Raw genomic sequence first — 12,841 nt, 5'->3', positions numbered from 1 at the left:
ACTCCTCAAGCCTTTGAATCAGATTGGACAAGCCACCTTCATTTCCTGTTTCTCACTGATTTTCACAATGTGGCACTTGGGAGGCCGAAGCAGGAGGATTGCCTGTTTGAGACAAGCCTGGACAACATAGTGAGACCCTATCTCAATAAAAAATTTTAAAATGGCCAGGCACCGTGGCTCATACCTGTAATCCCAGCACTTGTGAGGCTGTGGGTGGATCACTTGAGCCCAGCCTGGGCAACATGGCAAAACCCTTTCTCTACATGAAATACAAAAATTAGCTGGGTGTGATGGCATGTGCCTATAGTCCCAACTGCTCAGAAACCTGAGGTGGGAGGATCACCTGAGTCTGGGAGGTCAAGGCTACAGTAAGCCATGATGGCACCACTGCACTCCAGCCTGGGTGACAGAGTAAGACCCTGTCTCAGAAAAAAAAAGAAAACAAGACAAAATTTAGCCAGGTACAGTGGCACATGCCTGTAGTCAGCTATTTCAGAGGCTGAGGCAGGAGGATCACTTCAGCCCAAGAGGTCGAGGTCAAGGCTGCAGTGAACTACGATCAAGCCACTCACTCCAGCCTGGAAGATGGCAGGGAGATGCCGTCTTTAAGAAAAAAAAAAAAAAAAAAGCAGAACAAAGTTGGAGGACTTATGAAACCTGATTTCAAGACGTATTATAAAGCTACAGTAAACAAGACGGTATAGTATTGGCATAAGAATATAGATGAGGAGCTGGCAATCTTTTTCTGCAAAGGGTCAAACAGTATATATTTTCACCTTTGTAGGCCACACAGTCTCTGTTGCAACTACTGAAATCTGTCTCTGCAATTGCAGTCATAGATGATACCTACATGAATGGGCATGGCCATGTGCTAATAAAGTTTTATTTATATAAAGCCAGATTTAGCATATAGGCCTTAGTTTGCTGACCCTTGATAAAAATCAATAAAATAGAATATAGATTCTAAAAGTAGACCCATACTTATAGAGTATTTTCAACATTTAAAATACCTCAAGATGTAAAGGAAATTCTATGGAGGAAAAGGATGGTCTTTTCAACATGATCTTTAAAAACTGGGTACTTACATACAAAATAAACTTTGACTACATATCATACCATATAAAAAACAAATAGATCATAAATCTCAAGTAAGAGAGCTAAAACTACAAACCTTTTGGAAGAAAAAAATAGGAGAATATCTTCATAACCTTGATTTAGGCAAAAATTTAAGATAGGACAAACAGCATGAAGCATTAAGACAAATACTGATAAACTGGACTACCTCAAAATTCAAGGCTTTTGCTTTTCAAAAGAGAATGTTGTAAAAAAAGAAAAAACAAATCACAGACTGGAAGAAAATAACACCAAAATATCTGACAAAGGAATTATATCTGGGATATATAAAGAACTGTCGCAACCAAAGATGACAGACAGCTCAATAAAAAAAAAATAGATTTGAACAGAAACTTCACAAAGGAATATGTACAAATGGCCTGCAAGCACATGAAAAGATGCTCAGCATCACTAGTTATCAGGGAAATTAAAACTAAAATCCACAATGAGATAACACTAATACACCCACTAGGATGACTAAAATTAAAGACTGACAAAAATACCAAGTGCTGGTGAGGATATGGAGCAGTTGGAATGCTCATACACTGCCAGTGGGAATACAAAAATGGTACAGCCACTTTGTAAAACAATTCGGCCGTTTCATTAAAAACATACACTTACCATATAAGCCCGCAATTCCACTCCTAGGTATCTACTCAAGAAAAATGAAAACATATGTCCACAAAAAGACTTACGTAAGAATGTTCATAGCAGCATTATTTGTAATAGCAAAATATCAGAAATAATTTAAATGTCCATCAGCTGGTAGATTAATGTCTATCAACTAATGAATGGATAAATTCTGCTTTATTCCAATTACATGAAATGCTAGAAGCCATAAAACGACAGGGACAGAAAGCAGACCAGAGGTTTTCTAGGACGGGGGGTAGCAAGAGGGGATGAATGCAAATGAGCAAGAGGGAACTTTGTGCAGTAATGGAAACGTTACACTGCTTGAATGAAACGGTAGTTACAGAACTACATGCATTTGCCAAAAGTCATCAAACTCTATTTAAATGAACAGATTCTATTACATGTAAACTGCACCTTAACAGAGCTGTTAAAAAAAAAAAAATCAACCAGAGGCCTTATTAACAAAGGATATAAGAATGAAAAATTTAGTCTGGAAAGTTGAGCTGGTTTTGCTGCTTGTCATTTCTTGGGGGTAGAGATGAGACTGTATCTAAGTTAACACATTTTTACCTATATAAATGATCCAATAAATGGACTAAGTAACCTTAAAATGAAAGTCATCATCAAGAGCAAAACTTGCAAACATTAAGAAAAATGCAAGTCAACTTAGGTTTGATAAGAGATGCAGGAATTAAAAGTTCTTTCTAAGCAAGTCCATACATAACATACACGTCCACATATCAACTATGCCAGGTACTGTGTAAAACTGTGAGGTTAAGATGGCATTCCTGCCTTTCAATCACTCATTATTTAACTGCAAAAATAAGACTTGTGAAATTTTAAGCAAAAAAGGAAAATACTCTTTCAAGATACCTAGCACACCATCTATTACGTAACAGGTGCCGTACTAGGAACTAGAGATACAAAGATTAACTTGAAATGGATTTTGCCTGCAAAGAATTCAGTCTAATAAAAGGTACAACTCTAGATAAATAATTAGCAATTAATTGTGGTAAGTGGTCTCGTATAGAGATGAAGGTAAAATGCAATGTATCAAAATGGAAACACTGTATACTAGGAAGAGACTATAGAGAAGAGCCATTTGAGATGGATCCTAAGGAATTTTCACCAAGCAGATGAAGAGCATTCTGACATAAAGTAAATAAAAAGATACAGAACATATGAGAAATAATAACGTATTTCAGGCTTGGTAAAATATGACTAGAGCAAAGGATGCATATTAAGAGCAGCAGGAGCTGGGAATGGTGGCTCACGCCTATAATCCCAGCACTTTGGGAGGGAAGATCACCTGAGCCCAGGAGTTAGAGAGCAACATAGCAAGGCAAGACCCTGTCTCAGGCAGGAGATATAGCTGAAAAGACAAGTTGGAGGTCAGATGTGTCAAATCTGTCATACAATTTACAATGGGCCTTCAGGTTTTTTAACAATAACAACACGGTAAAAATGGTCCTTGGTAAGGTTAATCTAGCAAAACAATAATGGGCATACTCAAAACCAGAAGCAAATTAGTAGGAAGGCAGCACAGCATGGTAGATTGGAATCAGGCTGACCTAGATTTGATTATCAGATCAGCACTAATAACCCTAAGGAATTTACCTTTTCTAAGCCTTACAGGGCTATTGAGAAATAGGAGATACATTTAGAACAAGAAAGGCATTCAAAAGATATCCTTCATCTCTTGCCATGACTGAAAACCCCAGAGATGCTACTGTAGTCATTCAAGACTGGCATGTGACTACAGAAAAAAAAGAAAGGTTAAATCCAAGAAACATTTCAAACACGATTCAAGAAAAAAAAAAAGGGCTGTGTGTGGTGGCTCGCGCCTGTAATCCCAGCACTTCGGGAGGCTGAGGCAGGTGGATCATGAGGTCAGGAGATCAAGGCCATCCTGGCTAACACAGTGAAACCTTGTCTCTACTAAAAATACAAAAAATTAGCCAGGCGTGGTGGCACACACCTGTAGTCCCAGCTACCCAGGAGGCTGCAGCAGGAGAATCGCTTGAACCCAGGAGGCAGAGGTTGCAGTGAGCCAAGATCGCGCCACTGCACTCCAGCCTGGGTGACAGAGCAAGATTCTCCGTCTCCAAAAAAAAAAAAAAACGGCACAAAAGAAGTTAGAGATAATAAAATACTTATTCAAAAGTTTATGCAAATTAAAGAAGTACAGTTTAAATTCTTCTGTAAGCAAATAATACACTACTGAAATAGAGTCAAGGGTTTCATGAAAAGATTTAGGCTGCATTGGTACAGTCAAGCAACTTTATAGAGAGTTCCAACCTAATAGGGAGTTTAATCTAATATGCCTACTCTACCATCAAAGATACAATAAATTATTTGCAAACAGGATTCAGGGTAAGAATAGGATTGGTGACAAGCAGCTTTGATTCCTCATGGGGGAAAGAGAATGCATGCACATGGACAAGATAGTTAAGGTTAGATTCTTTTGCAAATCAGAAGACTGAACTCTCCCCTCCAAAACATAATACCTGGACTTAGAGAAGGTTCTTAAACTTGCATTCACAAAGCCCCTCAAGGGGTCCATGTTTAGATTTCAGGAGGTCCATGAACTTACATGGGCAAAAAAATTGTATCTATTCACTAACTTCTAACTAAAATTTAGGATTTTCTTCCATTAGGAATGTAGGCCAAAAAACACAGTAATGGTTGTAGTACCTGTAACTTGGCCACCTACAGAAATCAAACAGATTTGTCTCATATTACATTTGTTGTAGCCATCTCAAAATAGCCTTTATATTCATCACTTCAAAATTATGGTCATTATCAGACATGCTGCTAAATCTTACATTTGTTTCGAATTACATTTGTTGTAGCCATCTCAAAATAGCCTTTCTATTGATCACCACTTCAAAATTACAGTCATTATTAGACATGCTATTAAATCTTATTTAACATTTAAAAGAATAAGCACATACTCTACTATCATATATATCACAAATTTGTCTTAATATTTTGATAACTACAATAATGTGTTTCCTTGGTGATTCTACACATTTTGCTCTATTCATTTTAAATCATTTTCTGAAAATAGACTTTGTCAAAATATCAAAGGGTTCTAGAAACAAAAATGGTCAAGAATCCCTGGGGGACCTCTCCTACTTACAAAGGCATGGATAACATAAGTGTAGCTATCTTAACTGAGCAAAACAATATTAACTGCTGACTCATAATTTTCCTAAAATAGCCACCACAATTTAAGAAAGAGATTTTGTCAGAAGTAGTCATCTCTTACTGTTCCAGCTCCCAGGAACAAGTCTGTTTAGCTGGTTGCCTTTGCCAGGGTGCCTAAATACTTTTTTTCTTCGGTACCCAAAATGGCTCACAGTGACCCCGGTTTTAGAAATTATTTGACAAGTTAAGGATGTCTCTGATACTCCAACTGGTAAATAGGAGAAATAATATATTCCTCTTCTCTGCCATCATGGGAATGTTCTGAGAGTAAAGGAGCACGGAGAGTACACCATAGGACAACTAAATATGTAAATTTTACACCCTCCACCCCACCCATCAAAAAAATGAAACAAATGTTGAACTCTAGTTAGATGTGCTTTTCACAGTGCTATGGGTTAGCAATTCTGAAATTATTTTCTGTGTATTCAACACTTGAGTAAATATATCAAGGAAACTCAGACCAGGTTCCTAGTCTAATTAGAAAAGGAAGTTATATTATGGAAAGAGAGAAGACTAGAATTTATGCTATAGTTTTAGACTACAATTGGAAGTAGAATTTATGCTGTAGTTTTAGACTACAATTGGAGGTGTAAGTATTTACTCATGGTTTTTTTTGTGTGTTGCTATTTTTTAATATACAGAGAGGGGGAGAAACGTATTTTCTAGCTCTGTCTGCTAAGGACTTTGAATCAATGAGGGTACACACCTACAGCCCAGATCTTGGTTTCTAAACTACATTCACCAGTAAATGGAACAGGGTTCCTTGGAGAAAAGACTGATTCCAGGCTGGGGCAGGAAAATAACAAGATGAGCCTGGAACATCCTTCTGCACCAGAAAGTAATAAGTGCTCAAAGAATAATGAAAGACATATTAAGCCACAAGAGCTAGTATGCAGGGGCTCTTATTAGTTAAATCTGATACAATCTGAGTATCAAAATGATTATAAAAATAGACTGTAATCCATTGACTAAAACGGGAATCCATGAGTCTACAATGATAAAAATCAATGAATAAATAAACAAATTGGGGAGAAAGAAAAGACAGCTCTTACAGAAAAATTCTAATCAATATAGAAGGAATTATGGAGTTAGAAGATCATTAATAGACACTAAAATACCAGGTGAAAGTCTGATAAAGAACAAGATATTTACATGGTCTCAAAGTATCTCCCTACAAATTACTTATTAATTACAAAGGGAAAATATTAATTTTACATCAGTAAAACCTGGTGGACAATACCTTAACCAAATAATGAAAGATCACCAGTATTGAGAAGGATATTTAAATTCTATAGTATTCCTGGCAAAATTCATAACCTAAGTTTCATCATGACGAAATATTAAACCAAAATTAGTATTATATTAAATAACTGGCCCATATTTTTCAAAAATGTCAAGGTTAAGAAAGGCTATAAAGTTGTTCCAGATAAAGGGAAACTAAACACATGACAACTAAATGCAATGTATGATCATGGATTGGATCCTAGATCAGGGAGGAAAAGACTATAAACAATAAACAAAGTACTAAGGGTACAATTTCAATATGTATTGTAGGTTAGATGATAATACTGTGTCAGTGTTAAACTTCCTAAATCTGTTAACTTTAACATGGCTGAAAGAACATCCTTGTACTGAGGATACAATATGCAGGGACTGTTATGTCTTCACCTCCAGTTACTGTCAAATGTCGGGGAAAGAATATAAATGAGAGTTCACTATACTATTTTTTCAACTTGAGTTTGAAATTACATAAAAATTTAAAACTACAAAAAGTTCAAGAGCCCCATATTCAAAAACAATAACCAGTTACAACATACAATGAAAGAGAAAATCCCATTTTCAAGAGGAAAAACAAAAATACTTAGGAATAAACTTTAAAAAGAATTCTTCCACACCCATAGGAAGAAAATTATTTAAAATTCCTGAAAGACACAAAACAGATTTGAACAAAACATCCCATATTGCCTGTTCTTTATTAAAAGGTAGAAATATCACCAAGATGTTAGTTATCCCTAAGTTAATGTATATACTTAATGCAATATCAATAAAAACACCAACAATCATTTCTAGAGCTAGAAAAGTTGGTACTAAAATTGCTATGGAAAACTAACCCTTCAAGAGAAAAGCCAGAAAAACACTGAAAACAAAGAGTTATGAGAAAGGACTAACCCAACCAAATATTAAAATAGACTACAAAGTTCTTACAATTAAAACACCATGTTACTACCATATGAGTAGACAGATCAATGGAACAGTACTCAAAGTACAGAAAGAGACCCAACTGCATATGGAAATCTATTATACAATAAATGTAGTATCTCAAATCACTGACATAAAACTGGCATTTTGATGAATGGATTGAGATAACTAGATAGCAATTTAGAACGAGATAAACTTAGATGCATTCCTTCTGTGATATCCAAGAATAAATTCTAAATGGATGAGAAATTTTAATGTAAAAAAAAAAAAACTGATGGTGGCTCACACCTGTAATCCCAGCACTTTGGAAGGCTGAGGCGGGTGGATCACCTGAGGTCAGGAGTTTGAGACCAGCCTAGCCTACATGGCGAAACCCTGTCTCTACTAAAAATATACAAATTAGCCAGGCGTGGTGGCGGGAGCCTGTAATCCCAGCTACTCAGGAGGCTGAAGCAGGAGAATTGCTTGAACCTGAGAGGCAAAGGTTGTAGCGAGTCGAGCTCATGCCACTGCACTGTTGCCTGGGCAACAGAGCAAGACACTACCTCAAAAAAAAAAAAAAAAAAAACTGAAACTCTATCAGTATTAGAACAAAACACAAGTGAACTCCTCTATAACCTGGGTGTAGGGAATGCTTTCTGTGGAAAACTAAAAATTCAAATGCAACACATCAGTAGTTTTCAAAGCTGAGCATAAATCTGAAACACTTGGAGGGTTTTTGTCAAACACACATTTTGGGGCATCACTTCCAGAGCTGCTGATTCAGCAGGACCAGAACAGGGCCCAAGAATATGCATTTTGTTGTTGTTGTTGTTGTTGATACAGAGTCTCACTCTGTTGCCCAGGCTGGAGTGTAGTGGCACAATCTCGGCTCACTGCAGCCTCTGCCTCCTGGGTTCAAGCAATTCTCTCACCTCAGCCTCCCAAGTAGCTGGGCTCATGGCATGAGCCACCATGCCTGGCTGATTTTTGCATTTTTAATAGAGACGTGGTTTCACCATGTTGGCCAAGCTGGTCTCGAGTTCCTGACCTCAGGTGATCCACAAGCCTCAGCCTCCCAAAGTGCTAGGATTACAGGCATAAGCCACAGTACCCGGCAAAGCATATGCATTTCTAACAAGTTTCCAGATGGTGCTAACACTGCTGGTCAAGGCAGTACCACACTTTAGACTACACAAAAATAAAGAACATTTACAAGGTAAAAGTAAGTATAGTGAGCATAGTCAAAAGTCAAATAAACTGAGAGAAAATCCTTACCACATATGTATTACAAATAAAGGGGTAATATCTCTAACAGGGGAAAAATATATATATGACAAGATAAGTAAAACAAACCAAAAATCAGAGAAAAATGAGCCAAAGAACTCACAAAAAAGATAAGATGTTTAACCTTGCTCATAATAGAGATGCAAATTAAAACTACACTAAGGTACTATTCCTAATCTCTCCCATATGCAAAAATTAGAAAGCCTGATTACAATTTATATGGGAAACAGGTCCACTTCTCATACATTGCTGGTGGAAACGAAAAATAATACAAATTCTATGAAAGGGCATCTGGCAATCTCTAACAAAACTACACATGCATTTACCCTTCAAACCAGCAATCACGCTTCTAGGAATTTACCTTGAAGGTACCACCCCAACACCAGAAAACTACATGTGCATAGAATCATTCATTGCAGTATTATTTGTAAAATATTAGCAACTACCTAAATGGCCAAATACAGGAAGTTGGTTGAATAAATTATGGTATGTATAATGAAGTACTACACAGCTGTTTAAAAAAAGATGGAGGATTTCTATGAGCTTCATATATGGAATGATTTTCAGAATATAGTAGTGCTGAGAAAAAGCATACACAGGTTGAGCATTCCCTGATAAAAAATCCAAAATATGAAATGTTCCAAACTGAAACTTTTTGAGCACTGACATGATGCCACAAGTAGACAATTCCCCATCTGCCACATTATTTTTTCACTGTTATTAATGGTACATAATAGTTTTTGCTATTAAGTACTTATGTGTGAATTACGTGTGAATAAGTGTGAGAAAATGACTGCTATCAGTAGCCTGAGGACCTCACTTGTAACTGGCCTCTAAAGTGGGAGCAGCCCTGTGGGACTGAGCCTTAACCTGAGGGGTCTACGCTAACTCATGGTAGTTAGTATCAGAATTGAACTGAATTGTAGAATACCAGTTTTGGCATCAGAAAATCGTTGCTGGAACAATACCACACAGACATACATAAACAAGGACAAAGGAAGGTTCATCCTTATAGTAGAATGCCAAAGGACAAATGTGGAAAAAGTGATGAGTTGAAAAATCAGAATTTCACAACTATCACAGTAACCTCATACAACCTTGAAATCTAACTTGCACTTAGAATGGCTCTTTTATGATACATGATTTTGTAACATCGCTGGTCATTTGGAAAACTACTGGTTCACTGAGTTATGTGGATCTTCTAAATGCTGACAAATTTTGCTATACAATTTAAAAAAATACAGTCTAAATATTACAACCATCTCATTAGAAAAGTTTGTAAACATTGGAAAGCATCAAGCTTACACTGGAAGATAACAAGTTTTTCAAAATTCCAGTTTTTGCTTAAAAGCTCAAATATTATCAATGGCAAAAAAAATTATCAATTGTTTTTCCCTGAAATAACAGGCTCATTTCATTTCACTTTGAGAAAATATCTGTCAAATACCCAAGTCTGAATATAGAAATTGTTCTTTAAAGTAAAAATGGTTTCCATGAAAAAAGAGACTAGTTCAACTCACAACTCAAACAAACAAGCACTTTTCCTTTACTAACCATCATACTTCATTAGGCAACAAAAGAACTTTAGGGGTACTTTCCGTTTAATCACACAGAATACTAAAAAGACATGTACCCAAGGATCAAGCGTCAATAAAATTAACACATTTTATTGTTTTAACATCTTCGGTGCAACTGGCTTTTTTTTTCTCTACTGTGAGCACATGGTGGTGATGAATACAATAACTACTAATGCAGTTTGGTGCCACTGCCTTAATTCATAATAATACACAAGCAGTTTTCCACACTGCTTTCACACAGTGCGAATGTCACAGTGGGGAGAAAATCAAATAATGTTGTAGTATTATTATGAAAATTGTTTCTTTGCAGGCCCCTGAAAGGGGATTGGGAACCACCAAAAGGACCACAGACCACACTTTCAGAAATGCTGCACTATAGTATCTTTTACATTACAAATGTATTGCTCTATGTGAATGTGAGGTTTTGCTGTAAGTCATTAAACAACTTCAAAAATGTTTCCTATTACAAAAGAAAACCAGATAAACATTTCATGTAATTTTTAGAAATTTCACTGTTTTCCTAAATTTGAACATTGTACTGTCACATGAACTTCAAAATGTGTCTCTTCATAAAGCTCTATTATTATTCAGTTTCATGTGATACACATTTGTTTAACTACATTGCTCAATACCTTCTCCCTGGAGAGGTTTTCCAAATGTGAAGTCAGACCACTTATTTCCTTGTCTTTCTCTGCCAATTGAAGCTGAATAAAGAAAGACATTTCATTATTTTTTTTTCATTTACCTACTCCCTCCTTGCAACTTTGAGATCTGGTTTATACTGTTTTACGAAAATAATTCCTATTACTAAATCCACATATTTTCCTCAGCTAATTCTTTGACTTCTCTGAATTACTTGTCATTTATTGACCAACTTGCCTTATTCTTAAAACTATTCCTTTGGTTTATGTGAAACTGCATGAATATTTTCATCATCCCATGCCCTTTTTTGTGTGTTTTTTCTTCCCAGTCCAAATATGAGTATTCTCCAAAGTTTCTTCTTTGGCCTCTTCTCTCAATATTCTCTCTGAAAACTCACCTTCTTCCATACCTTCAAATATCACGCCCCCGGGAATAAATCACAAATATTAACTCGTGTACCACTTTCTCTTTCCCAAGTTCCAAATCTGCCTTTTAAATTGATGGTTAATGTCCCAAGCCTACTTTCGTACTTCTGTTAACAGAATTCAATCTCAGACTACACTGTGACTAAAGCTTAGAAACTATATTGGAATACTTTTTCCTTTTCCTCTTTCTCCACTCCCCAACACTTTCAGTCTCTAAATCATTCATTCATTCAGCAATCACCCACTGGTCACCTATTACCGTTTAAGCATTAATAGATACAAATACAAATAAAATCATTCTTCAATGGTTCTTCCCTAAAGATGTCTTTCACAGCTTTCTCTTGTAGACACAGAACCCATTCAATGGCAGGTGATCAGGGAAGGTACCCAAAAGGAGGTGGTCTTTATCAATTCATTCTAAGAATATTCCTACCTGATTTCCTCACCTTCAAACCCTTCCCACCTCTAAATCCTCTTCAATGCTGCCAAATTATTTTCAAAAAGACTCGCTGTGATTGGGTCTCTTTTCTCCTAGAACATTCTTAACAGAACTAGCACCGAAATTCCATTTTAGGCCTTCTAAAACCTGGCTTCAAGCTATCATTCAAGCCTAAGCTACTCCATTATAGATACTCAAGTCCTAATGATCAAGACTGCTCACAGTTCGCAGACTACGGGCTCCACTTCTGAACTCCAAACGTGTCTTAATGCTCTTCCATCTACTTAGAATGCTGCTGCTTCCTTTCCCTAGCTCTGCTTCTCCTCCCCTCCAGTTTGTTCTTTCAAAGGTCTAGTTACTCCATAATGTCTTCCCCCTAAATATTTGATTGGACACAACTCTAAGGCAATTAAACTTATCATTCATGTGGAGCTTTATCACATTTTGCCTTGTCTGGTCAGTGTTAGTCTGTGTCAAAACAGTACAAAATAGGGCAAAAGAAACTAAATAAAAAGCCAAACACATTTACCAACTACGTAATTTTAGATATGTTGTTTGATCTCAATGCTTACTTTTAACATTAATGAAATAAAATTACCTGTTTAGCTTCCCATGGCTTATAGATGATTACCTAGGGTGATGTGAAAATTTTGTGCATACTACCATTACACTTCTAGCACTCTACTAGATTATAAACTCCTTAAGCATAGCACAGTGCCTTATGTGATCGCCCACATAATATCTAACATAGCACTTTATGTAAAATAGGCTTCAATAGACATTTACTAAACCATTTTCCTAGTCAATATGCAAAAAATTCTTTTCATATGAATTAATGATTCACACTTATTAAATAATTAAGGAAGGTTCCAGTTATTGAAAAGAATATCCACAAGGATCACAGAAATAATAAGCTAATGTAACTTAGCCTGTAATGTGCTATATCTCCAGCCCCTAAAAGGGAAAACTAAAGTAATTCTAACTTTAAAATTAGATCATAGGTACAATTAGCTATGATATTTAAACCATTTAGAATTCCTGGTCTTCAGTAAAAAAAAAAAAAATGTAAATTATATCTACATACATTTCTTAAAATATATTAAATTATACTTTATTCCTTAGAAGAAATACATATTTCTACTTATTAAGTAGCTGGACAGCCTGTTTTTTTTTTTTTTCTCTAACATTCTTTTTGAGACGGAGTCTCACACTGTCACCCGGGCTGGAGTGCAATGGCATGATCTTGGCTCACTGCAACCTTGGCTCACTTGAACCTCCAGGGTTCAAGCGATTCTCCTGCCTCAGCCTCCCGAGTAGCTGGGATTACAGGTGCCCAC

General features: G+C 36.3%; 1 protein-coding gene across 14 annotated transcripts in view; it reads right to left on the bottom strand.

Annotated features, from left to right (window-relative positions):
- TAX1BP1 (Tax1 binding protein 1) overlaps positions 1 to 12,841 on the bottom strand; it is a 97,874-nt gene that overhangs the window by 16,813 nt on the left and 68,220 nt on the right. For 6 of the 14 annotated variants that reach the window (XM_008960016.5, XM_008960019.5, XM_008960018.5 and 3 more), the window contains exon 14: positions 10,631 to 10,702. The exons of the other annotated variants lie outside the window; for them this stretch is intronic. In XM_008960016.5, the coding sequence (XP_008958264.2) occupies positions 10,631 to 10,702 (72 nt within the window). The remainder of the gene's footprint in view (positions 1 to 10,630; positions 10,703 to 12,841) is intronic. 14 annotated transcript variants of the gene reach the window in all.

Source organism: Pan paniscus, chromosome 6, assembly GCF_029289425.2.
Source record: "Pan paniscus chromosome 6, NHGRI_mPanPan1-v2.0_pri, whole genome shotgun sequence".
Classification (NCBI taxonomy): domain Eukaryota; kingdom Metazoa; phylum Chordata; class Mammalia; order Primates; family Hominidae; genus Pan; species Pan paniscus.
The sequence above is the reverse complement of the archived record's forward strand: the minus strand, read 5'-3'. Positions and strand labels throughout refer to the sequence as shown.